At 35.2% G+C, this 27912-nt stretch overlaps 1 protein-coding gene across 1 annotated transcript in view; it reads left to right on the plus strand.

The window, feature by feature from the left end:
• Positions 1 to 27912, plus strand: part of LOC134538393 (serine/threonine-protein kinase ATR) — a 130528-nt gene that overhangs the window by 27880 nt on the left and 74736 nt on the right. Inside the window, 9 exon segments of the mRNA XM_063379686.1 lie at positions 2617 to 3072; positions 5675 to 5846; positions 8249 to 8491; positions 9955 to 10071; positions 11978 to 12106; positions 19840 to 20090; positions 23455 to 23670; positions 25967 to 26132; positions 27634 to 27760. Coding sequence (XP_063235756.1) covers positions 2617 to 3072; positions 5675 to 5846; positions 8249 to 8491; positions 9955 to 10071; positions 11978 to 12106; positions 19840 to 20090; positions 23455 to 23670; positions 25967 to 26132; positions 27634 to 27760 — 1877 coding nt within the window.

Consider the following 27912-nt stretch of genomic DNA (forward strand, 5'->3'; position numbering starts at 1 on the left):
TAGTTCGAGTCGAGTTCGAGCGAGTATTCAAGAAATGTTTCGAGTTCGAGTTCGAGTTAAATTCGAGTCGAGTAGTAAAATCCATAAATATCCATTATTTATATATAACTCTCATGTTTAAAGACCAGCAAATATCAAGGCCCTATACAAACCTCGGGTGTGAGGATTCTCATTGCTGCAAATATTTTCATGGTCTTTTAATAATTTTGTTTCTTTTGAAAATGCAAAGTATTATTAAAATTTACTTGTTAACAAAAAAAAAAGTATAAAAGAATGTTTTAAACACCGACACCGAGCAAAATTTTATTCAAAACCATAGCATAAGTGCAAAAGTATTTGTCAACATTCTTAGCAGTCACCTAGCTGCAGGGTATATTAAGGATTTCCACTGTTACAGGAAATTTTTGTAGCCATACAATAAATATCAACTTTTTTTTAAGAATAGTTATACTGTATATATTTTAATATACATGCCTAAGCCTGAACATAACTCAATATTAAAAAAAAAAAGACAGCAACATTTTACTATAGGAATGATCATAATCAACATTTTTGTAAAAGTCTTTCAAGGAGAAACACCAGCTGTTCAATGTGCTCTGGAGCAAGGTTTTCTCGGCGTGTGGATACAGTAGAATCTCGTTATAAAGTACATCAATAAACCCTCAACTTTTATACCTACTTAGTAATGACAGTACTTTATTCTGGAAGTTACCTTTAAAATGTAGTACTTTTGAATTTTTGAAAATAAAGTAGTAGGGGATCAAATGTTACATTAGCTTGGAAGCAAATATTTATAAAACAACAAGAATTAAAAAAGAATTACTGAACTTAATACAGTAGCCTAAATTCTAGGCCTACATATACAAAATTTATATCTGTTGAATACAAAATGACAAATGGTTTAAACTATTTTGCAGATATGTACATTTATTGGGATAGAATTCCCTCGTCATCTTCTAGGCGAAGTCTCTTGCGACCAGCAGATAGAGATGACTGTTCATACAGTTTAATAATTTTTTCGCGATCTTTTATTATTGTTGACAGTGTAGTGGGCACCAAACCAAACGACCGTGCCACATCTGCATTTTTCCTGCCTTTGTCAACTTCTTTTAATATTTATACTTTTTCCTTCAAAGTAAACTGCTTGCGTTTCTTTTTATCTATTTGGCCATCCATCCTGATTAAAATATTCAATCAACAATATTGTTTGCCTCATGCCACGTCAAATGTAAACAAACCTCTCATCTATAGATAACCATAGCTCCGCACTAGTAGCGCACGTTGCGAGCATGGCTGTTCCAGGCAACATTCCGACCTTCATGGCAAAACAAAGCGTGTCGGCCATGTTGTGACACCAAACAGTTCGAAAATTAACCTGCATAAATTAACATTATATTGGATTTTCTATTTTGTATATAAGATAAAATTTAATTATTATTTAAAGTTTGTATCTGCGGTAATTGAAACTTTTAAAACGTGCTTTATAAATAACCAAAAGATGGCGCAGCTAAAAACAATTTTCTTGGAGGGGCGAGAGAGCAATCGATTGTTTAGATCGTCTCGTGCACTGAAGTGTGTGATCCATGGAGGACGAATGGCGCGTTGTACTGTGTTTGTTTACGTCGTATACTTGTTAACGATTCTTGAAAGTGATAAAAATTAATCATAATGTACATTTATATTAAAGAACCCCTGCGCAAACACAGTAACTATTATGTAAAATTTTCTTGATAACTGGAAAAGAATGGTCGTATTGAAAGGTAGGAAACGTTTTTAATGTTAAAAGTGAAATATTTTTACATTGTTTACATAGGTGTTTTGAGCGGGAATTTAAAATCATACGTTGAACTGAAAGATACAATGGGTTTCTTTTATTTACATGCGCAAACAAGGTTAGTTAACACGTAATTTTAAATATTTTTATACTTGGGCCTAACCAAAAAAGTCTGAAAAGACATCATTAAACTCGAACTCGACTCGTGAGTCGTGAACGGCCGTGCCGAGTCAGAGAACTAATTAAAAACTCAACTCGAACTCGAAATTCGAGTACTCGCAGGTCTCTATAGTCAACACCTCATGCTGCTAAATGTTGTAGGTATAGCATTGGCGTAGCTGTGTTCATAAAGTTGGGGGGGACAAATAATGATTTTGATGTCATGTAAACCCATTCCCCTCTTACTAAGACGGGGAGTTCCGGGGGTCCTCCACCGGAAAATTTTGATTTTAAAAGTGCAAAATAGCGCTTTTTTAAGCAGTTTTTTGTATCTAACCATTGGATACATCAATGTTAAAATTATTATTGTTTCCTTAATATAAAATTTGATGAGTGAAGAAATTACAAATAAAGTTGGGCAGAATAATATTGTAAAATAAAAATATCACGGTCTAGAAAGTTTGGGGGGGACAGTCTCATCCACCCAAAAAGTTCAGGGGGACACGTCCCCCCTGTCCCCCCCGGTTCCTACGCCCCTGAGGTATAGATCAGTCTGGTATTAGTCTCTAGTGTGTTTGATTTGTTTTCTTGTGGGTTACATCTCACGTTCACACCTGGTGTTGTCCGATGACGCGGCCTGATGGCTGATCCTTGAAGACCGCTGTGTTGGCCGGGTGTTCCAGGGTGGTGTGCGAGGACTCGTACGTGAGGCACCGAGCCGAGTGCAGGCGCTGCGACGGCCCGGAGAGCGGTGGTGAGCACGGGAGCCGGTGCCCGCCCGTGGCGGAGCGCCTCCTGGCGGGACTCGCGTCCCTGCTGGACTCCCGACTGGCGGAGGTGCGGCTGAACGCCGCCCGAGCCCTCCCGAGGCTGTGCCGACACCTGGACCGGGGCGGCCGGTGCCTGGAGCCCGCCCGGTGGCTGGCCCTGCTCCGTGACGACGATCGCGCCGTGAGGCTGGAGCTGGCGGGGGCCGTCGCCCCGCTGGCGCTCGCCCGGGGGCCGGCCCCCCGCCCCGGGTGCGACTCCCTGGCCGGGCTCTGCGGCAAGCAGCTCGTCGCCGCCGTCAGGTCGAGCCTGGCGGAGCCCCGGGAGGAACTGCAGGACTCGTGCATGCGCGCCGTCGCGGAGATCGGCCGGTGAGAGTTCCCTGGTCTCCCCGTGAGAACTCCAGGGGAGTTGGAATGAGTCGAGGAATTCGCTTTCAATCCTTCGTAAAGTCATGGAAAATTCCTCCAGCGAGGAGAAAATAGTTATGCGTGCAATCACCCAAACTGTTTGTCCGATGGTGTTTTTCGTGCATATTCATACACACTTTAAAAACTAAAAAAGGCGTGTCAGAGTTATGTTAAATACATAAAGAAATAAAGAAAGTGAAGAGACCACTACAGCAGCTGTGGGGATGGTTGAGGCCGGACTTTTCGTATTTTTTTCTTCAGAAAATAGATGAATTATTTAAAACAGATTAATGAAGAGACACTTCGAAATTTAGTTCAGGCGTAAGTTTGGGAAATTTTATTACATATTTGTGTGTACAGCGTGTTTTTCCGTGCAGGAATAACTTTTAATTTTTTAAATGGTTTGATTATGCGGTAGTACACAAATCACATTTGTGTGGAAGCGTTTAACTTAATGCTTGGTTAAATGCTTTAATTTTTGCACATTTGTTTATTTCGTGCATTAAAAAATAAAATAATTATCAATAGAAATGTGATTGAGGAAGGGAGATGTAAACCTGGTTTGTTTGTTACTAAAATTAAAGTTAAAAAAAAAAGTAATTATCCTAGCAATGAACTTTATGCAAATGATTTGTTGAGTGAAACAATTTACAAACCAAGGTTAAATTAGTTAGTCAATTTTCAAAACATTGCTTTAATATTTTTATGATTGACTGTTTTGAGTACTGAAATGTGTGTTTACAGTAGCTGTCACCCTTAAAGAGCTAACAATTAAATGGAATTAGAGTGTTGGTCTTGTCAAGGGTCGTTACAGATGTTTGAAGGGTGAATCCATGGGATGGAGCAGCGACTGGACGATTAAGTGGGGGAAACAGGAAACACCCCGAAAACCCACAGGCTTGCCTTAATGTCAGCCATGTTTCCCATTTGGAGGTTTTACGCTGCCAGGAATTGAACGTACGAGGGTTATTTTTTTTTCAACCTCCGATCGGCTGTAATAAAAAAACGGGAATGAATTGGGAAATTATTTTAGTGTCAAAAGAAACGTACATCTTTACTCTATTTTTCCACATAATCACCGTGCAGATTGAGGCATTTGTCGTACCGATGCACCAGTTTTCCAATACCCTCTGCATAAAATGATGCCTCCTGCCTATTCAGCCACGTTTTAACAGTGCCCTGCAGTTCATCATTGGTGTGCCCTTCTGCCTGTAAGAAACGGATGACTCCACGCAGCTCGTATTTCGCCGTACAGTTTATCGTTGCAGCCATGTTGACATTCCCATAACCAAGCTTCAACTGAGGTGTGAGTTGGCCGCTCCACATGGTTGGTGGAAGGGGGTAAACACTACGAGACTGTACGGCGAAATGCGAGCTGTGTGGAGTCATCCGTTTCTTACAGGCAGAAGGGCACACCAATGATGAACTGCAGGGCACTGTTAAAACGTGGCTGAATAGGCAGGAGGCATCATTTTATGCAGAGGGTATTGGAAAGCTGGTGCATCGGTACGACAAATGCTTCAATCTGCACGGTGATTATGTGGAAAAATAGAGTATAGATGTACGTTTCTTTTGACATTAAAATAATTTCCCAATTCATTCCCGTTTTTTTATTACAGCCGATCGGAGGTAAAAAAAAAAAAAAAACCTCGTATTTCAGATGTTCTTGAAATAAATTGAACTGTGCATACACAGAAATTATAGTTTTTAGGATATTGTTTTTCTATTCTTTCTCTTTACTTTTCATCAATGAGAACAAAATTAGAATATTGTTCAGTGATTTGGAATTATATTAATTCGTCTAATAGAGATGAACTCAAATCAATTCAATATAAAATATTAAAACTTTTAAATACAAAACAGTAAACGTTTATCCCAGGCTAACTTACCTTCTCTTTCTAATCATAGAGAATACCTAGATTCAGGTATTCATTAATAATTTTTATAGCTCTAAAATTAATTACAAATATATTCTTGATAACATTTGACTTAGGGTCCCACAGTTTCACAGTCATTTAAAAATTTCAAAAAAGTCTTTAAATTAAATTCTAATTTTAATAAATTACAAAACCTGGTAAATTAACTGAAAAAGCATTGTCTTCATAATATCTGTTCATGTTTTTACTAAGTTATTTATTTAACTTTACAGTTCTTTAGATTTATAGCATTTTATAAACTTTGTATTTATCTTGCTTTATTAATAATCTTGTATGTATTCACTCAGTCTTTTTTTTATATTATTGTTTTGATTGGCATTAATGGTATAGTTATACATAACTATTTTTCATTTATAAATTTAATTTCATCATTGTAGTATTGATCTCTGGGTTGTGCTGTCCTTGTTTGTCCTTTGTCCTGTGATATTGTTTTTAGTATTTTCCTATTTTGTGTTTGTGTTATGTGCGTATCAGTTAAGGTTTTCTTCAACTTTAGATAGGCATGATACAATTTAATAAATTTATAAATAAATGATTTGTTCTAGTTATACTTTCTAGCTTTAGTTTCATTAATTTGATTCTCAATTTTTAATATTGTTTGCAAACTTTATTTTTTCTTTTTTTAGAATACCGGAGGAAAATACTCTGCTACTTGTTGTTGGCTTGATGATCGTGTATGCCTTACATCCTGCTTCATGCAAGAGCTCTGTCGTTAAAGTACACCTCAACCAGATAGCTTCTGCTCGAAACACAAGTCCAGACATTCTCTTCTGTCAAGTTCAGGATGAACTCAGTGATGTAAGTGTAGCCATGTTAGGTATGCCATCTGTTTTTTAACATGTGATTACTGATATAAAAAAAAATTTAATTGCTAAAATGTCTTTTTGTTGTCATTTAACTGTTCTTTGTTTTAAATAAGGGTGTAAATTCAGACATAACCTTCTTTCTGATACAATGATAAGTGATTTTAAATTATTATTAATTTCACATAAACTATTAGCCTTCATATTTGTGGTTATGGAGCTTTTATCTCCGCCAATTTTCGCAGCTTAATAACATTTTTGCCCAGTATTTTTAACATTTGTTTGTTAAACAGTTTCATTGTTTAATTTTTCACTAATTTATTTATCTTCATTAAGAAAATTAAGTTTTCTGAGATATATTTAAATTTTATTTACATGTATTTTTTTATTGTTTATATTTTAAATTTCTTTTGTTTGCAAATAAACTTAAAATTTCTAGCAATTCAAAGCCAAAAATAATATATAAAATTGATCCTACTTCTTTGTATACTAACTGACGTAGTTCTGTATTTCTTTAAAATCATTTTTGTTTTCGGTTGCAAATTTATTTTGCAGTTTCTCATTACCTTGGCTCAGGGTTTGTTAGTGTAATACAAGAATAAGGTAACTTATTACATACTAGGGACAAGATTATATGGTAAGTTGCGATAAAACCGAAATTACACAATGGAGCCTGTCAAAACAATGTATGACACTACATGGCAAGTTAATACACTACGTATTTAGCACCGAAATGTAACTAGAAACAGGAAAGCAATCAGTAATCTAATGTAACATAAATAAAGTTACAAAAAAAAAAGTTATATTCAACAGTGGTAAATTCATTGAATGGAATTTGTTTAGCGGCGTGGTACGGCGCAGTATGGCACGTTGTAGGTGGGGAAATATGCCTAAGTGTGCTTACCTGAATGGGCAGACACTTGAGGGCAGATGACTGTGCCACATGCGTGCAAATATAAATAACAAATAATAAATTAAAAAAAATATTAAAAAAATTAAGCAGCATTTGCAATAACAATTAATAAAGCTCAAGGACAGATGCTTAAAGTTGCAGGAGTTCATTTTAGAAAAAATATGTTTTTCCCATGCTCACGTGTATCAAAACCGCAAAATCTTTTTTTTGGCAAAAGATGGGAAAACAAAAAACGTAGTTTATAAAAATGTACTTAAATAAACTCATATGGATAGGGCTGGGCCGATCACTAAATTTGCAGATCATTCCGATACCGATAATTTGCGCCGATGACCGGCGCCGATCATTGCCGATCAGACTAATTAAGAATTTTATAGCTTGTTTGATATTAATAATAAAATCTAAAAAAAATTTAATAAAAAAGTTACCTTATGATAACTTACCATTTATTTAACACTTCTGACAGAAGACAAATTGTTCATTGATTTTTAAAAATGAACAAAAATATAATGTAAGCTAAGTATTTCCTATTTTTACTATTTCTAGACCTTCCCACCCCACAAACCAAAGTACCCATACAACAATTTTTACAGGTCTTGAAAATAAGTGCTTTATAATATCTTCAAAAGATTTTCCAAATAAATAACTAAAGGCCTACCTTATTTAGTTACTTTGTAAGTATTAAATTAGAAACATACAACTTTGCATTTTTTTAATTCAGTTATTTATTAATTTTAATTTAGTATGTAATGATCGGCGTTTTGTGACCGGTAAATAATTTGCAATTCGGTACCGATGCCGATGTGTGAAAATCGGCTGATTATTGTGATCGGTGATCGGCATAGGCCCAGCCCTACATATTAATACTTTATACCTTATGTACTTATATACTTAAAATAATTTAATAAGCTCTTTGCAGTGAAACGCCACAAATAGCTCATTAAAATATTTATACGTATGTGTCTTATTTGTAAAATAATTAGCCTAAATAATTAAAAATGCTACCCAAAGACACTACCTATTCCACGCGGATGAAGTCGCTGGCACAGCTAGTGCTGAATAAACAAAATTCTTTGAATTTAATAAATTAAAAAAATAATGGTTTTGTGAACTGAGTTACGGTTTTTAATTAAAACTACTGATTTATTTCATGAATTCAGTTTGAATTTCGGTGCTTTATGGTGTATCAACTTCCATTTAGGTGTTACATGTTGTATTGAGACATGCTTCTTGGCGTTATTTCAGTTTTATCACAATTCACCGAATAATCTTGTCCCTATGTATAAGTGAATCGTGTGTTAGTCAAAATGAGAGTATTTTGGTATATATATATATATAAAAAAAAAAAAATAAGTATTTCAGGTTCATTTTTATTGACCACTATTTTTTTTTTTTGTAAAGACGTGTTGAAATAAAAATGATAATACCGAAATCCCGGGGTGCGAAAACAAAACCAACCTTGAAAATGTCCGTGCTGATCTCAGGTGATGGCCGACTTGCTCCTGCAGAACCAGAGCTGCTCGAACAACTTCGTCTCGTGCGTGAGCAAGCTGGCGCAGGCGTTCGGCATCGCCGTGTCGCTGGAGTTTGTGGGCGGCCTGATCTGCCAGCTGCTGCCCGTCGTGGTGGCGGCCGTGCCAGGGTCCCGGGAGGCCCGCCGGCTCGTGGGCGAGATGGCGCTGGCCAAGAAGATGGACGCCAAGCAGCTCGTGGACGAGCAGTTCCAGGTCCGCGGGAATCCCGCAAGCTGGAACTGAAACGGAACAATTTTGTATCCAAGTCGACATTTTGTTACCACTCAACCAGGGCCGGCGTGTCCATATAGGCGAACCAGGCAACCGCCCAGGGCGCCAAGTAGCTGGGGGCGGCGCAAATACGACACATAACAGCTGATACAATATGTTTAACGATAATTGAAACTAGATGAAAATGGATTTTTGTAACAGTTTGGAATGTTTATATTGATATAAGTAATTATTTAAAGCCCACGGTGACCTGTTTATGATTTGTAATAAGTAAATAAGTAAAAAAAATAACCACAAGCCTGCTTACATTTGATTGTTGACAAAATCTTAGGCTTACGTGATGTATTTTGAGAAAAGGAAAATTTTTTTTGGGGTGTTCCCCGGGGGGGGGGGGAGGGGGGGGGGAGGGGGGGGGGGGTTGGGGTGGCACCTAGGGCGCCAATTTACCTTGCACCGGCCCTGCACTCAACCACCTCCGGCTAGCTCAAATCAGGTAATGAGTGGAACATGCAGGTTAGAAGCAGGTCACGAAGAAATTACTGCTCGATTGTTTGATGGATTACCTGTTCCTTTTATTTGTGATAAAAATCCAGCAAAAAAATACTCAAAAGATAAATTTATCATTTAAAAAAAAATTTTAAAAAAATAAACCCGGAGAATTACATTTACAATAACTTTTAAGAGGGAAAAATTTTACATCCAACCCGAAATACGACAAAAACAATTTATAACAAATTATTATTAATGGATTGCGTGAGGAAGGCTGTAATTTGGGTTGTTACAATTTAAAATCGAATAATTTTTTTTAAAAATTATTTATTGAAAGATACACAAGGTGTCCACGTTCTGGAAAGTCAGGGAAAAGTCAGGAAAGTTGAAATTGTCCAGGAAATTTATTTGAAATCCTGGAAAAGATATGGAATTTCCCTAGTAATAGTATGTTTAGGGAAAAATGTCATCCCGTAGACTGCGAAATAATTTTTTTTTTACCCCATTATTATACACATTATAAAATGCCATATGCAAGGTTCCATTGGAATTGTAATTTTTGTATGAAAAGAAATAAAGTTGATGGAGAACTGGGCCAGCTATGAGAATGTGGAGGCTGAGTTGGTTCCCAAGTGTTACAGAGACCACTATAATCTGGTTATTCTCATAGTCGTAAGCCACTCTGCATAAATGTACAGTAATTAAAGCTCTACCTTCATCTTTACTTTTCTGTTACCATCTATTAAAACTTATTCTTTTCCAGTTAAAAACTCAGAATTTTTTTTAATAGAATACAAGAATACCTCTTTTAATTGCTTTTCTATTAAAATTGATCATCGTTACCTTTTTGTTTTTTAACTTTTAAAAATTATAGTGTTGAAATTATTCTTTATAAATTAAAATTATGCCTGGTGTAAGGCATTTTAGCTTAATTTTTACTGCTTATTCTTTTTCAGTACATCTACCCGCATATTTACATGCTCAGAAATGAGGATAATTTGCAAGGATGCATTTCTTTCATGGAAGAGGTAACTGGGTATTCTGTGTCCAAACTAAAATGGCGTTCTTTTAAGGTAAGTTTTTGCTACAGGTTTAGCCTGGTAGAACAAAAAAACTCTATGAATTAGTGTTAATCAAGAAATTGAAATGTTATTATTAATGAAATGTTACTTAATATTTTACAATGGTGCATGTTATTAAAATAATGAACCAAAAGTGCTTGAATATTTTTTTTATTTATGTCAAATTTATACAGAAACCAAAATGTGGTACATAACTTGAGCTCAATAGAGCCTGTGTGGAACACATTATGTCCATTCACTCAAATGTTTATACTTGCGGGTCTGGGCCACAGTATGGTTGAGTGATTCAAGATTTTATATTTTCGGACATACCTACTTCATTTCTAGGTACGTTGAATGTCATAAGAAACCTCGATAAGGGACAAAAAAGATGAATATGCAAACACACAGAAAACAAGCCAAAATCAGCCAATGTCAAAAAATTCAAAACATAGACAGCACAGAAAATTCAGTGGAAGGAATCAGTCGGAACAGCACAGATGAGACAGTTGCAACAAGAACTAGAACAGAAAATAAAGATGATAACGTCATTGGACAAAACAGTGACAAACGGACAAACTCAATGTGGATACTAAAAGGGACAATGTCGACAACACACAGATGCACAGGCGAACCTAGTGATGTGACAGAACATCATAACAACGACAGCACATACAAACACAGCAGTAGGCTTCCTAAGACAATGGTTGTGTTTGGATATTCGTCTTTTTTTTGCACGTTATTGAGGTTTCTTATGACATGCAGCGTTACCAGCAATGGCGTATGTCCAATCAATGTTGGATTGTGTATGTTAAATCAATATTTCCCATTGCAAGAACTGTTCAAAGAACGTAGAGTGGTCAGAACTGTTGCTTCCCAACAAGGTGACCCAGTTTCAGTACCAGGTGGAGTCGTACACTCATTTTTTTTATGCAAATGAGGAACGTGGTAGATATTATCGTGAGCTGGTGGTTTTTCTCTTGGTACTCCCATTTGCTCTGCCCATTAATAACATCACTGCTAAATTATTTTCTCATCATCCTCTCATTACAGTGAAACCTCAATTTTAGTACCTCACTATAGTGGATTTCTCACTTAAAATATATATTTTCACATCCCAACAAGTTAGTCTTACATTTAGTAACAGTTCAGTCCAAAGTACTTTCATTATTAAGTACCAAAACGTGGGGTTTTCTCAGGTACGTTGTAATGAGATATTCTAGATTTAGAGCACTCATGAGTTAGTTCATTTTCATGGGGAAAATGAGGCATTTTATATCAATTTGTAGCTTTTCACACTAAAATTATGCATTGTGAGCGCAGATAATTTCATAAATAAAACAAAACAAAACCCCCTTTTTCTTTTTCAAACACACATACGTACGTGGTATGAAACTGTCCGTAGTTTGCAAAATGTAACCTCAAGATTACTAATCGAAAGAATATTAACAAAATAGCAGTCAAGTGTTTACTTCGTACTTACTTAGGGCTGATTCTGAGTAATTTCCAGTTGGCCCAAGGTGCATTAACAATTTGTATACAATGTGTTAAATTGTAGCATTAAAACTGTGCGAGAGTATATTCTGATACATAACTTATTTTAGGCTTAACCAAAGACAGTTATTATTGTCCAGTTTCAAACTGACCTTTGAATATACTATAAAAATTCATTTTATGCTCCAATTCATATTAGACTTGGTAAAAAAAATTTTTTGGTTGGGGAAACTATTTTTATGATTTAAATAATGTTTTACAGTGTTTTTAATTAACAGTTATTGGGTAAAATGGATTTCTCTTGGTAATAATATAAGCTTCTAATGGCAATGACTATTTTTTTTTTTGCCTCTTAATAGGAAGGTTTTCTGCTTCTTCCCCCTCCTGTGTATCACATGTTTCAAGAATTCTGTGTGGTTTTCAGGCATTATGCAGCGAGTTCCTTCTGTCTTACAAATTTCGATCCACAGAAGTGGTGAATGCTCTGAAAGAGCTTGTGACGCATAAGTCAGAGTCCAAAGATTCCACAGAGCTAGTCACAGCAGAGAATCTAGTAAGCAGGTTAATTTTTCTCTTTGGTGCTTCCGTTGCAGTCTAGAATGTATAGTTTATAGTAACTGCTTACTTTAAAATAATTTTTTGCTAACAATTATGGCATTCTTGGTTTTTTTGTAATATGTTTATAATTTTCATCTTGTAACTTGGTTTGAATAGTAGAATGTTGCTAAAAGGTGTACCTTTTAGTAAATGAAAAAATTCAACACTGATAATCTCTGAAGTCTACGAGGTTGATTTTTCCCTTCATATCTATCCTGTTACCATTCACCTAGATATTGTACTTTTAACATGTAATTGTGTAAATAATATTGCAATGTGTATTGATTCTGCAAACTTAGTTTGTTAAATGAACATTTAAAGGGTAGAATATTTCAACACCATAGTTAACATTTTAAATTTATTGTACATTAATTTATGTTTGAGGTGTTCTCTGGGATTTGAATTCGAGATTCCGATTTGAAAAAATTGGGTTGTGACCCATCACTAAGTTAGAGCATTTATTTGTTAAGTTCTAAATGGCTGTGATTGTTATTGCATACTCTCATGTGCTAAGAGTCATGAGTATGATCCCAATACCTTCGCACGACTCAAATCCATGAGCATTGAGTTCAGTATCAAAGTATTTCAGAACCCACTATGCATAATATTTGAGGTCCCTTCATCTCAACGGGGTAATTTCCGAAATTATTTTGCGGCTATAAGTTTGTATTTTTGCCAACTTTTTAAAGTGAATCAATAACATTACTATATAGTTTATGGTATGTTATTGGTTCTTCAATAAGTGTTATTTAAACATTTTTAAAATCTTAAGGCCAATTTTTATTTCAATCCTAATTATGAATAGATAGTGAATTAACCATTCTTATGTAACACTAGCTGCTGTACCCAGCGTTGTCCGGGCTGAGAACAGGGTGAGGGGGACCTTTTTCGAAATCAGATGTAGTTAGTAATTGTATTCTTAATTTGAATGTCAAGTGTGCAAAATAATTTAGATCACTTTCAGATCCCGATAGACGTTGTTCTGCCAGTGTATAGTTATTTACCTGTATGTATCTAAAAATTGGTGGTGTGTATGTAATCTTGGCTCTACAAAGCATTATAGAAAAAAGCTGAAAAATAAGAGATTTCTAATATTGAAATGATTCCATTATCTAGCTAATGCTCAGCATGCATTGCAATGCCTCATTCAGTTTTGTTTTGTAATATGTTTAAAGTAGTTACACATATACAAATCATTCATCCATATCTCAAAATATATATTTATCTTTATTTACATTTATATATATATATATATATGTATCTATATCTATTTATCTCTTTATATCTACATATATACATATATACCTCCCACTATCTCTATCTCTTCTATATATAAATCTCTATATAGTGCTATACATCTATATATCTCTTTATCTAACCCATTTAATTCTCTATACCTCGCTCTATCTCAACTTATCTCTCTGTCTCTCTCAATCTCACTCTGTATATATATCACTCATTCTCTGTCTCTCTTTTATTCTATATATATAAAAATGTTATGTTGGTTTGTGTACGCTTCAAAAACTCAAAAAGTTCTGCACCGATCGAGCTGAAATTTTACCATTATATACAACCCGCATCAAGGATTGTTTTTATCTACTTTTCACGTCAGCAACATACCCGCGACCGCGAAAAAGTAACTGCGCCATTTTATTAATGTGTTTTCTCACCAATAAAAAAAATCACGCATTTTCTGTTATGGAAACGTTTCTCCATGCCAAATGATTTCTCTTAGCAATGGAAAAAACTACGTCAAGTGAAGCGAGCGGGAAATGGCTATATACAATGAGAATGCTTTTATTGTGAGGTGCAATAATTAAAAAATGACTAAGCGTACCGGTATGGGACTAATTATACAATATGAATGAGGTACTTTAGTGTGATCGTGTCTCGATTGAGCTGCGCCGTTATCCAAATCGTAAGTAGAGGTTATGTTTTGTATGGGTCTATCACCACTTGATGTGGGATTGCATGTAGATGGTTCTAGGCTATTCATTTTTTGAACACCTTAGGCCCTATACCTTTTTTTAAATTTTTAATTTAATTAATATGTTCTATCGCCAATAACAACAATTGCATCAATCATAAGTAGAGGTTATGTTTTGTATGGGTCTATCACCATTTGATGTAGAATTGCATGTAGATGGTTCTAGGCTATTCATTTTTTTGAACTCCTTAGACCCTATACCTTTTTTTTAATTTTTAATTAAATTAATATGATCTATCGCCAATAACAACAATTGAATCAATCGTAAGTAGAGGTTATGTTTTGTATGGGTCTATCACCACTTGATGTGGGATTGCGTGCAGATGGTTATTGCATCAATCGTTAAGTAGAGGTTATGTTTTGTATGGGTCTATCACCACTTGATGTGGTATTGCGTGTAGATGGTTCTAGGCGTTTCAGGCTACTGCCAGGCTCTAAGGTTTAATAATGAAACGAAAGGGATGTGTTGCGCTGGCGGAAAAATCAAATTGCCTCAACTTGATGCACCACCAGATCCATTGAAAACTTTACTTGCTGGATCTACCGCTGAATCGAAGCATTTCCTATAGAACATCAGGAAATATAACTCTTGCTTCCAAATGACGTCATTTGGTGCGGAAATCGTGACTGCTCAATTCATGCCAACTTTTAAAATCAAAGGGCAAATATATCACAAAGCTGGCTCCCAGCTCCCATTCTCAGATAGTGACCATAAATTCCTACAAATGTACTTCATTGGTGATGATAGAGATGAAGTAGATGCACTTTGTGGAATACATACCTCGCTAATAAGACCAATTAAGTATTTCGCAACTGCAGGAGCTTCTTCACGAAAGGAACAATTTGGTGCGTTTGTTCAAAACAGCAATTGATATGATGCCATCAGATACCCACAAAATTATTATTCACGCAGACAAAACTCCCGCTGGAGAACATGTCCGGAGATATAATGCTCCAACTATAGACGAAGTAGCAATTGTCATAGTCGGAGATCAGTTCCAACCTAGAGATATTTTCTCCATCGAAGAAATAATCAACTGATAAACGTAGCAGAAACTCACTGTTGTTAGGATGCTTTACAATATCCAGTGATCTTTTGGGATGGTGCCGATGTATATCATTTAAATGTGAAAATGATAAATCCAGTAAATGGTGCAGAAATCAATAAAAATTGCAGCTCAATGAACTTTTACGCATACCTCTTAATGATTCGTAGAAACGAGGACAATTATATTTTAAAATTACGTCAGGTGTTTCACCAGTATATTGTGGATATGTATGCAGAAATTGAAACGGAACGTCTGATATTTCTCCGTTTAAATCAGAATAAACTACGCTCTGAAGAATATGTTCATTTGCGAGATGCAGTTGTGAATGACGGTAATACAACCAACGTTGGAAAGCTAACTATTTTGCCATCTTCATACATTGGCAGTCCACGTCACATGCAAGAATATATTCAAGATGCAATGTCATATGTTCGTCATTACGGGCGTCCAGATTTATTTATCACTTTCACATGCAATACAGCTTGGGACGAGATACGGCAGCTGTTACTTCCTGGCCAATCACACGTCGATAGGCATGATATTATAGCACGTGTTTTCCGACAAAAGCTTAAATCGCTGATGGATTTCATCGTGAAACATGAAGTATTTGGATCTGTGCGCTGCTGGATGTATTCAGTCGAATGGCAAAATAGAGGATTGCCACATGCGCATATACTAATCTGGCTCTACAATAAAATAACTTCAGACGAAATCGACGATCAACTGAAGATGGTGGGAATTCGGCAACTATACACATGCAAAATAGTGCTTAGCTATTGCAAATAAAGTTCTTAGTCAATTAGGAATGCCAGCACCAACCCGAACTGCGACTGTTGCATTTGATGTAGATTTACGCTGTGAACAGAGTTATAACATTGATGATCTTCAGACATATGTCCAATCGAACATTTCCAAATTAACGCGTGAACAGAAAGGCATTTATGATCGCATAATGCAAATGATAAATGACGGAATTGGGGTGTACTTCTTCTTGGATGCGCCAGGAGGAACTGGGTAAACATTCCTAATTAGATTGATTCTAGCAACGGTTTGATCAAAAAATGACATAGCCTTAGCTTTTGCTTCGTCTGGAATAGCTGCGACATTGTTACCAGGTGGAAGAACTGCGCATTCAGCTCTAAAGTTGCCATTAAACATGCAAATCATCGAGACTCCTACGTGCAATATTTCCAAAGCATCCGGTATGGGAAAAGTATTACAAAAATGTAAACTAATTGTTTGGGATGAATGCACGATGGCACATAAAAAATCGCTTGAAGCTCTTGATCGAACGTTACGAGATTTGCGTGGAAATGTTCAACCATTCGGGAATGCATTGCTATTGCTCGCAGGAGATTTTAGGAAAACATTGCCTGTAATTTCTCGATCGACACCAGCAGACGAAATAAATGCTTGCCTGAAATATTCAACACTATGGCGGCACGTACGTACATTGCAGTTGACTACGAATATGCGTGTCCAGTTGCAGAATGATGCATCAGCTGAGGTATTCTCACGACAGTTACTGGAACTTGGAAACGGACAGCTGCCAGTCGATGAGACGTCTAGTCGAATATCATTTCCCGATCATTTTAGTAATTTAGTAACATCGAAAGAAGAACTGATCGAAAAAGTATTTCCTGACATTCATAAAAATCATAGAAATCACGATTGGCTCAGTGAAAGAGCTATCCTTGCCGCAAAGACTAAAGATGTCTATCAACTTAATAATGTTATTCAATCCAGTATTCATGGTGATGAAATTACATATAAGTCGATAGACACCGTTGTGGAAGCAGATGAAGTTAATTATCCAACTGAATTTTTAAACTCACTTGATCTGCCAGGGATACGACCACACATACTTAAATTGAAAATAGGTGTGCCAATTATCCTTTTGCAGAATATTAAACAGCCAAAACTCTGAAACGGCACGCGACTTTCAGTTAAGAAATTAATGAATAACGTAGTGGAAGCAACGATTTTAACGGGGCCTTTCAAAGGTGAAGATGTCCTCATTCCTCGAATACCCATGATCCCGACCGATACACCATTTCAATTTAAAAGATTGCAATTCCCAATTCGATTGGCATTTGCAATCACAATCAAAAAAGCTCAAGGTCAATCTTTAGAATTGTGTGGTTTAGATTTAGATGCGGATTGCTTTTCACATGGACAACTGTATGTTGCGTGTTCCTGAGTCGGAAAACCAGATAGTCTTTATATCTACGCATACAGTGGAAAAACAAAAATATATTGTATATCCACAAGTATTGCAAAATTAAACTTATGTGAAATGTATTCTTTGTTTTGTTTCTCATTTCTGAACTATTCAATCACAATGTGCCACAGCGAAGCGTGGCAGGGTACAGCTAGTATTTAAATAAATTGTCTCATGCGTGCACGCTTAGACAACAAAAACAGACGAAGTGCCACTATATAATATGAAATAAACACATTTTTTTGAAACGATTCGTGCTCCAACTATTGCAAAATAGTTATACCATCTCAGAAACCTTCACGGACATCCGCATAACATCTCACCAAAATTTAATCGCAATCGGATAAATGGTATAGGAACGCATACGGCACAAACAAACAAAAATGAAAGACATGACAAACGCATCGAACGAAGGTGCGTTTAAAATTCAAGGCAACTCTATCTATTGACGAAGTTAAGAACCAAACTGTTATTAGCACCTTTATTTTGCTAGCCGCTGCGAGCTCCACTAAGCGGGCTGGTCTCACCAAGGAGAAAAATATGAATTAGCAAGACCTTACTATGTGTATGATCGTGTGGCAGACATAGAGAAATGACACTCACTCACTATTTGTATGTTTATGACGTATGATTTTTTCTGTTATAAAATGAAATTTTCACTTATTCATTCCCTTATGGATGGCATTTCATATTAATATGTAACCTATGTGTTATTCTGATGTATAAGCTATATTATTGTAAAGTTTCATTAAAATCCATTCAGTAGTTTTTACGTGAAAGAGTAACAAACATCCATACTTACAAACTTTCGCGTTTATAATATTAGTAGGATATAACATAACACTTTTTAGTTTTAGAATGTCATTGTTAAAAAAATCAGAGTTTTAAATTAAAGGCTACATAAGAAAGTTTTATTCAAAACTTTATACCACAAGATTAAATGCTTTATATCCATGCTAGGATTAAAATATATATTAAGCTTAAAGTTTCTTTGAAAATATTCATAAAAATGATAAAATCATTTATTAATAATAAACAATGCTACCCTCGTAATATGCCCTGTGTATAACTGTGCAAATAATAATTTATATTGACTATCAGACAGGAGGTAAGATGATTTAGAATGTGAAAAGAAAAATGTTTTTGAAGTCTACTCTCCAAGAATTTAAAATTACAAAAAAAAAAAAAAAAATACTGTTTAGAGAAAAGTTATGTACTCTGTTATTTAAAAACTTCTGATTGTACCATTAGTAACATTTATTAAAATCTCAAAATTAGGTTATAGTATTTTAATTTTATTTCCTTTGACTAGATTATTTTTTACTAGGTACTGGAAAAAATTAGGTAGCATTTTGCTATAGATAGTTTTTTTTTGTTATTTCAGCCTTTAAATGCTTTTTTTTTTGTTAGTTTACAGCATAATTTTTATTTCTACTGTAATCAGGTACGGCACAAACTCAACACATCGACCTTCGTCAGGCGGCTTAATTTGTGCATTATGCTTTAGCAGTATGACTGTAGAGTAAACGACAGCATCAGTACAGGTGGTGCTTCAAGTTCCCCTCAAATGTTCATAAAGTTTTGCAATTTTCAAGGATGTCGTTTTTCACGCTAGTTTTTGTGACTAGCATGCTACGTGATATCGCTGCGTCTTTGCGATGTGGTAAAGTTACGTGCTTTCGAGTTAACCTTCAAAATAAATCTCCAACCCAATTAATCCAATTGATTCATAACTTAGGTACTATAAATTAATTCTGTAACTTAATGTTTACTAGCATATTGCATTACCAGTTTGTAATACATATATAAGTGAATATTTAGTATTAAAATATCCAGAATGTTTGTAAGTTGCATTAAAACGTTAACTTCACAGTTGTAGATACCAATTTATAAAACGTAGTTGCTAATTTTGGAAGACGTAGATACTAATTTTTCCAGCTCCTATTTGTTACTACAGAAAATCTCGGTTAAGATATTTCTCAAGGTACTTAAAAATTTAGACTTATTATCAGTGAAACCTTATTATGAGGGTAATACTGTGTGTATTAGTAGGTCAAGTGCTAAATGTTTTAAACTTATATAAGAAATGTTCTTCGTGGGATTTTCTTAAGATTTTCTCTAAACAGTATTTTTTTTTTTTTGTAATTTTAAATTCTTGGAGCATAGATTTCAAAAACTTTTTTTTTTTTTTTCCACATTCTAAATCATCTTACTTGCTGTCTGATAGTCAGTATAAATTATTATTCGCACAGTTATACACAGCGGCATATTACGAGGGTAGCATAGTTAATTATTATGTAATAAATGCTTTTATCATTTTAATCAATATTTTCAAAGAAACTTTAAGCTTGATACATATTTCAAATATTTCAATCCTAACACGGATTGTTGTTTTGCCGTGACTGTGAAGGCCGCGATGTTCGGTCCCCCAGGCGGACAAGCTGCAGCGACAGTTCCTCGGCGTGATGGTGTGCTTCGACGACCGGCTGCGGTCGGGCTCGGTGTCTGACGCGGTGAAGAGGAGGGCGCTGCTCTCGCTGCCGGGCGTGATCCGGCTGATGGGGCCCCGGCACGTGACGCCCATCCGGTTCAAGGTCCTGGCCATCCTGCGCTCCGCCCTGCAGCTCCGCTCCAGCAACTTCCCGGACCTCTGCTGCGCCTCCTGGGACAGCTTCGTCCACAAGTGAGTCCGTTTCCAAGTCGGGGCACCGCTTCAAATCCTGCAAATGATTGTGGGTGGACTACATGCCGCATGTACCCGCGTGAGGTTAGCACGTTTCGTGCCGATTTTCAGTTTAAAAAAATTAAGTTCGTTTTTTATGCGAATTCATAACTTTGGGTTAAAAAAAAAAAAATTGGTTGTCTGTAAAGTCAGTTTATGGATGATAGTTTAACGTGACAACGTCATAACAAAACATTGATGAAATGATTGCATACTTTTATGAATAAAATTGAATAATTTTTATTGAACTATCACTATTTTGTATGGATACAAAGAAGGAGTGAAATGAATTCTACAATTTAATGGATAAATTTACTTTTATTTGCACTCATTAATTCCAATATGTTTATTACTTTAGCGAACAGATTATTTTAACTATAACTTTTATACATGTTTGCTATTTAACTTCTTCCGATCTGTGTTATTCTGTTATGGTTAGGACGATGATAGGAAAAGTAGGAAACGAATGGGAGTGTTTCAAGTTTAATGTGCCTCGAAAAAGTCAAATCGATGGTTGTTCCAATCGAGTGGAAGAGAGATGGATGCGGCGCAAGCGTACAATGAGCGTAACGGAACACAGCGTAATGGGACACTTTTTCGTGCGTGCAGCTGGCGTTCATCAATTTATTAGACGTTGTTACGTCAAAAATTATAATTGCAGTGTGTCATTGAGTGTGTGTAAATAAATTTCCTATTTTGGTTTTTAATAAATATGTTACGAGTAAGTATAAATTGTTTGGTTAAAATATCTGAGCACGGTGCATGATAAGCACTACGAATGGCGCCATTGTGCTATGTCTGCTCGGTAGACATTCGTGCAGCCGGCACAGGCGAGTGACGTGACTTGCTGGGCTAGCATTGGGCTGAAGGAGAGGAAAATTATAAAATAAATCAGCCAGTTGGTATGTGTGCATCTGCGAGTGCTTGTGGCCATGTAGCGGTGTTGACGGTTCTACCGCCTTTTCTCATAATTGTAAGTTTTAAATGTCCGTGAACTGGCACCATACACAGTCTCCACGTGTGTATTTCGACAGGTTTTTTGGATGCAATTGTGACCCAAATATGTTTATTTTGCATGAGATTCATCATCTTTCAAATGCAACATTCCGTTCAAAAACTGCAGCCATCGTTGGTGCTTTGAAAGCCTCACTTCAAAGCACGGCTGTTTACGTTCCTCCAGCTCCTGCAGGAATTTCTCGCCAACTGTAATGTTCGTGCTAGTTTTTATAAAAGAAATGGACATAGGGTAGCGAGATGCCTTTTCTTATTGGGGTAGAGGACTGATTAAAAAAAAAATACAATAGCCGGGAGAGGATACATGGGTGGAAATTGTATTTTTATGATTCAAATTATAGGCACAACCCATACACAGGGGCGACTCTTCTGTTGGTAAATATGGTACATTTCTCAGACATATGTTTTAATTATTAAGTCAAATTTTAAATCCATAGGATGCACCCGAAAACCTTGTAGGGTGCACCATTGCACACTGATGCCCACTTTGAGAACCACTGTTCTAAGGGGTGTGCCGTCATCAAAATACTGATTACAGTTTGGTGCTCTTTAATGCTATATTCGTCGGTTGAAAATCTATACTACCCTTGCAAAGCCAGGTACTACAGATGATCGCTTTTTTTATGCCATGACATCATTTTGGGGTAGTGTTCTTTGTTTTGACTTGCCATTGTCTTACTTTGCATGCACTTTTTGTAGGACTAACTTAAAAGTTAAAATACAGTTTTGAGCTTGGAAAGAAATTTTTTTTTACCTGAAAAATTTCCAACCTGGTCTAGGATATCACCCTGGCATCCTTATAAAATCCAAAAAAAAATTCTGTAAATAAAAGTAGTGAACATATCGGTTCCGCACATTCTGAATCTGACACTGATTGAACCGCTTGCATTCAGATTTTTTTTTACTGGATTGGGGCATTTATTGTCCTTGAGACATGTGATAATAGAGAATTTTTTTTTTAAAACTGTAAAGCTTGTGTAAATTTCTTGTTTTAAATATAATTTTTTTATATATGATTTTTTCTTTGGTATTTTCATTAAAACTAGTATTTTGATGTTAGATAGTAGGACAAAATCTCCATTCTGGCATGGCTGTAGTCCTGAATGTTCTGTACTAAGAATTGTTTAAAATTTTTTTTATTTTCAGAATAATTTTATTTTGAAATATACCATTTCTGGTTACTTGAATTTATTTTTGAAAATTGCTCTTATGGATGTATGTGGTGTAGAATTCAACATATCTGTAAAAGGAAGGATAAGAACACCATGTCCATTTTGTTACGAAATAGAGTTGGCAGGATTAAAACATCAAACTGTTACATTGAAAATATTTTTTTTTTGCTAGTAAATTATACCAGGAATAATGTGTTAAATTTTCTTAAAGCTGTTCCTTTTACCTGTGCTAACTTAGAATACTGTAAATAGATTTGAAACAAATTAAAAATTTGGTCAACTGAAAAACCACAAACCACTTGATCAATACAAACCACAAACAAAAATAATGACAATATAATTTGAATGCTAATATGAGTAGGGATTACACAAATATGTTTTATATTATGTATTAATAAAATAACTTGCATTTCAGTTTTATGTGGTGTACATATTAACTTGTGTTTTGTGCTTGACTTCATTTTGTATTGTGTCGTATCCTTGTACGCTTGCTATTAGGCTTTTGCAAGGTGGCAAAGAGTCACCCTCCACCTTATTCTCCCAATTCCTGAAGCCTTCTCCTTAAGGGGCCCGCCTCGTCAGGGGTGTATGTGTGTTAGTGAGGTGGGATGATAAGCGCGACGCTCGCTGGTGCTTCTAGCGCGGTATAGCCTCTAAGCGTAAGACTCTGAACTGGCGCGCAGTCTTCTCGTCGACTCAGGATAACTGTGAAATTTGAGCGGTGACTGTAACATTATATGGCTTAGAAATTAAGATAAAGGTGTAATGCAAGTCCCTTAAGTGCTTTCAAGAATCTGTACTGGTTGTATTATGCCTAAAAATTACCCTGAAAACATGCGTTTTAGCCATTTTTACTCTTCTAAAAATACAGTTTAAAAACTTAATCCAAAATCAAAAGTACTTTTCGGCCCTCAGCGAACTCTTAAATGCTTTTCATAAACATTCCCCGCTCGGATATCTTCAGTAGTTTTGAAATCACGTTGTTTTTTCCTGAAGCTCTGCGCACCGTGTGTGTGCCCGGGTGGGCGGGGGCCTTAAGTCCTTCCCCTCCTCACAGTAGTATCTTCCCTCCCTCCCCCGCAAGCGTCCCACCCTATCGTCATGCCCTTGGTGTAAAAGTACTCTTTATTTTATTCCAGCATTGACATCTCGACGGTTGGCCCTCTGCTGGGTACGATATTCACGTCTCTCTTGCCGTACTTGGAGGATTTCCAAGAAGAAGTGAGCTCAATCTTCCATTTTCTGGTGCGGCAAGATATTTTGAAGCCATACTTGAAGGATTTGTACTTCGTTCCAAACCACCCAGCCATTGAGGGTGTGTACGCAACCATTCAAGAGAACATTGTGACTGGGAGGTTGGTTCAGCATGCATACTAATACCAATAATAATAATAGTAATAATAATAATAATAATAATAATAATAATAATAATAATGTAGAATTAAATTTCATATTTTAGGATAGTTTTCATTTTTTATCTTTATTTACCAAATCTGGTTAGTCTTGTATTGTTTTCAGTATACTTTTTTTTTGTAGTTTTTATTTTGCTATGGCATGAAAATTGATCATAGGTTTTTCAAAGTCTGCTGTGTCATCCACCGACTGTTAGTAAAAGTAAATTAAATAAAAGAAAAATGTTAAGGATATTGCTATATTGTTTTTTGTTAAATCCTTTAATATGCTTAGTTTGTAAACTTAAACATTTCACAGATATTTCAGGTTAGCCTATAAAGAGGAAGGAAAAAAAAAAATTCCTCTAGGAGTCTTGGTTTTGTCAAACTTTAACATCAATTAAAATTGAAATTTATGTATTAGTAGAGATGGTTATTTATAGCATTTAAAATTATAACATTTAGCATTTTGAAATTAAATTTTAGCATTTTGTTGCATTTTTGAAAACAAGATTTAGCCAATTCTCTCATTTTACATTACTGAAGAAAAGTATATTTTTAAAAAGCATTAAATAATACACATATTAATTACTAACAACCACAAAAATAAATATCTAGCACAACTACAAAGATAGCCTATCTTGGCAGGTTTCCAAACAACTTATTAGCACTTATGAGTGCAATAAATTGAATACTTAAAATTACAATATATATTTTTTAGCCGTGTTCATGGCCATTGATGTAGAGTGCACAAATAATGTTATTGAAACTGGTTTTTTCAATTTTCGCCTTCTTTGGGTTTTCGATCATGCCAGAAATCGTTGCTTGCCGTTTTACCGACTTTTTTTTTCATCCGATTTCTCGGTGAATCTTTTTTTTTTGCAGCCTGATGTCCCTCAGATTTAATGTACTTTTCAAGTACATTTTTTTTTTTCCACTCCAGATGGCGATTACATAAATTGCACATAAAAATATTCTTATCACTTTCTTAGAACTGTTCACATTTGGATTCATTTATGCGATCGCGAATGGAAATTACGTTTTGTCCCATTTTTACCACGAGAAATAACAGTGGTATACAACACATTCACGAGTATGCACGTATTTGTAAACACACCACCTTCCACAGACTACACAAGAACACGGCTTTCACGTGAAACACAGCCAGAAAATGGGACTTACAATTGTTAGCGCGGCGAAGCAAAGATGTCGCAATATGGTGGCCTAAAAACTTGTACTCTGCAAGATGACAGACACTCTTCCAGCTAGTTGTTCTTTGCTTTGTTTACAATCGCGAGGCACGGATGGCCATTCATCATTCAAAAACAATAGTTGTTGTGAATGACATGACAATAAGATACTTGTGCTGAATACGCCATAAAATGATGGTTTCTTTTGATACTGAAATGAAACGAAATACAATCGGTAAATAAATTGTGTAGAGTGAAGACGAATCTACGTTTTTTTACCTTGATTTGCATTTATCTCGGAATTGTCTAGATTTCGCATTTTATAGCCGAAAAAATATAATTTAGCATATTTTCGCATCTAATTCGCGAAAACGAAAAATCACCATCCCTACGTATTAGCAGTAAACATAAAATTTGTTGCATGACTGCGTATTTACTTACTGTTTAGATGCTTTAAATTGTGATTTACCAGTGTTGTTTAAAACTGCAGCAAAACTAAAAATGTTTTGATATAGTGCACGTTTGAAAAAATTGACAATTTTGCTAACATTGCATATTATTTAGTATCACATGTAGCCGAAGAGCTAATGCCCACTATTAAAAAAAGCTTTATGTTAACATAGGATGCAAACTGTCAGAGCCTATGAGAAATGAATTTAAACTTCCAAAATAAACTGTGTTTTAATGTGCAATAAAAGTATACGTATGTATAAAAATAATGTATTATATCCTAAATGACATAAAATGCTAAATTACAAGAGTAAAATGCTAAAAAATTTATTTCCTAAATTCTCATTATGTACCTCTCTATTAACTTTTTGTAATATGCGAAATAAAAATAGAATTTGGTGCATGTGAATTGTGTTCCTTTTGAAGTCCAGGTTAAATCTATTTATAGAGTTGGAATAAGTCTTATATTTTTACTTTTAGTTATTAAAATGTGTATTTTTATGTATACTTTTTTTAAAGTAACTTTTATGAGAGCCATCGTGCTATTAACCATTTATACTTGTGATTCCCTGAATTATGATACATCTGTTATCGCTGCGATTGCCACTGTTTGTTCTCAGGCCGTTCCTGGACACACTGAAAGATGCCCTCTCTTACATCACTCACGAGAACATGGACATTCGTTCTCACGGCTTGAAGCGCTTGAAGAAACTTCTGGAGTCCAACTATGTGCAGTTTCAGAACTGTGTGGTCGGGGCAGAAGGTTTAGATCCTGTTGTTACTGAGGTAGGGAAGTGCTTTATAAAATTTTTTTTCATTATACAAATCAAGTCAATAATATTAATTTTATTTAGGGTAAATTAAAAAAAATTCCCTAAGGCATTGTACTTTTAAAATAAAATTATATAAATAAAATTACAATTTTTATTGATTCTGGAAACTTAATTTGTGAAAAATCCATTCAAAGTCTAGAATGTTTCAACGACATTGTTAATATTTTTAATTTAGTGTACTTTATTTTATTTTGTACCCTTGAGACCTAGATTCGGAATCGAATGGTATATTCGATGTACTCTCTGCGATTCTAATTCGAGATTCTGTTTCGAGAAAATTGGGATTCCACCCATCTCTAATATATTTATATGCACACACATAAACACGTGCGTGTGTACATACCTGCACATATGCACACGTGCACACATTGACCTTACACTTTTTCCTAAATTATATGTTTAACAGAAATTTCTCTTATTTTGAATATCATGTGTTGGCATTTTCATCAAGAAGTACCAATTCCAACCTTTAGAAGTGGTTTTTCGAAATGTCATATAGACAGTGACATTCCCATTTTATTTCTAAATCATTTGAAAGTTTAAATGCAAATTGTGAAAAAAATTGTTCATCAAAAAGTACAAAATTTGTGCTTTAAGGGTGGAAAGGGGGATGGGAATTTTTTTTAAATTTATTGTAGACAGCATTCCAACTTTTATTTTTTATTTTTTAGAAATCATTTGTAGACAATATTTTCCCCCTTATTTTGAAGGCAAAGTGAACAAAGTGTCATTTTAGTAGTGTCAGAGTTCTCTTTTAAGGGGTGGGAAAGTGAATGGTTTTTCGAAATCTTATTAAAAAAAAAATACAAACAAATGAAAACTCCTTATTATATTATAGATATATGAAAGATTTTACAAATATATAGTGATGATGATTAGTATGTATCTTCAGCTATTATCATGGTGTAGCTTGAGTACGTCCATGATATGGCAACTTAACTACAAACTTTCTTTTGTATATATGTGTGCTAACATCTCACTACGTAGCACTTCTTTCTTACACTAATTGAGCAGGCAAATTCATAGGCCATTATCACACAAATCTTAAACATTTGTTACTTCATCACACAAACAAATCAAATTAATCTACTGAAAATTAATTTAGAACATCAAAATATTTCTAAAGTTGGCATTTTTTAAAGATGAAGCCAATATTGATTGTTTTTAAATTTACATGTTGTAGGTTTGACAGTTATTATTTAAATATCCCATTCCTTAATTTAATATAAAAAAAATCTGAATTAAATACACATTCGTATTTATTTTCATGCATAGTGTTTCCTTAGATTTTAATTACAGTAGAGTGAAGACTTGTTTATTTACTGAAATAAATGTTATCTGATAGGTTACTTTTGTGCATGAATGCACCAATTAAAGCTACATAGTCATGCAGGCTAAGTGCAAGTGGAGGTTGTAAATCTGTCTTAGATTAGAGATGTATGATTGTTTTGCAGGTTGTGGAAAGTCTCATATCGAACTGCAGTGATACGGATATCAGTGTTGCACAAGGCTGTGCCATGTGTTTGGGAGAAATTGGAGCAATCGACCCTGGGAACCTTCCCCGCAGAAAAAGCACAGCAGGTAAATAATTTCTAAACATCTATGTCACGGGCAGAAATAATAAGGGTTCGCACCTGTCTCCCCTCAAATGATCTTTCTGATCTGAAAATCATCATCAAATGTCATTAGAGAGAAAGGTCTTTAAATCTGCCAAGTTCGGAACCACGGCCATG

Source organism: Bacillus rossius, chromosome 13 (assembly GCF_032445375.1).
Source record: "Bacillus rossius redtenbacheri isolate Brsri chromosome 13, Brsri_v3, whole genome shotgun sequence".
Lineage (NCBI taxonomy): Eukaryota > Metazoa > Arthropoda > Insecta > Phasmatodea > Bacillidae > Bacillus > Bacillus rossius.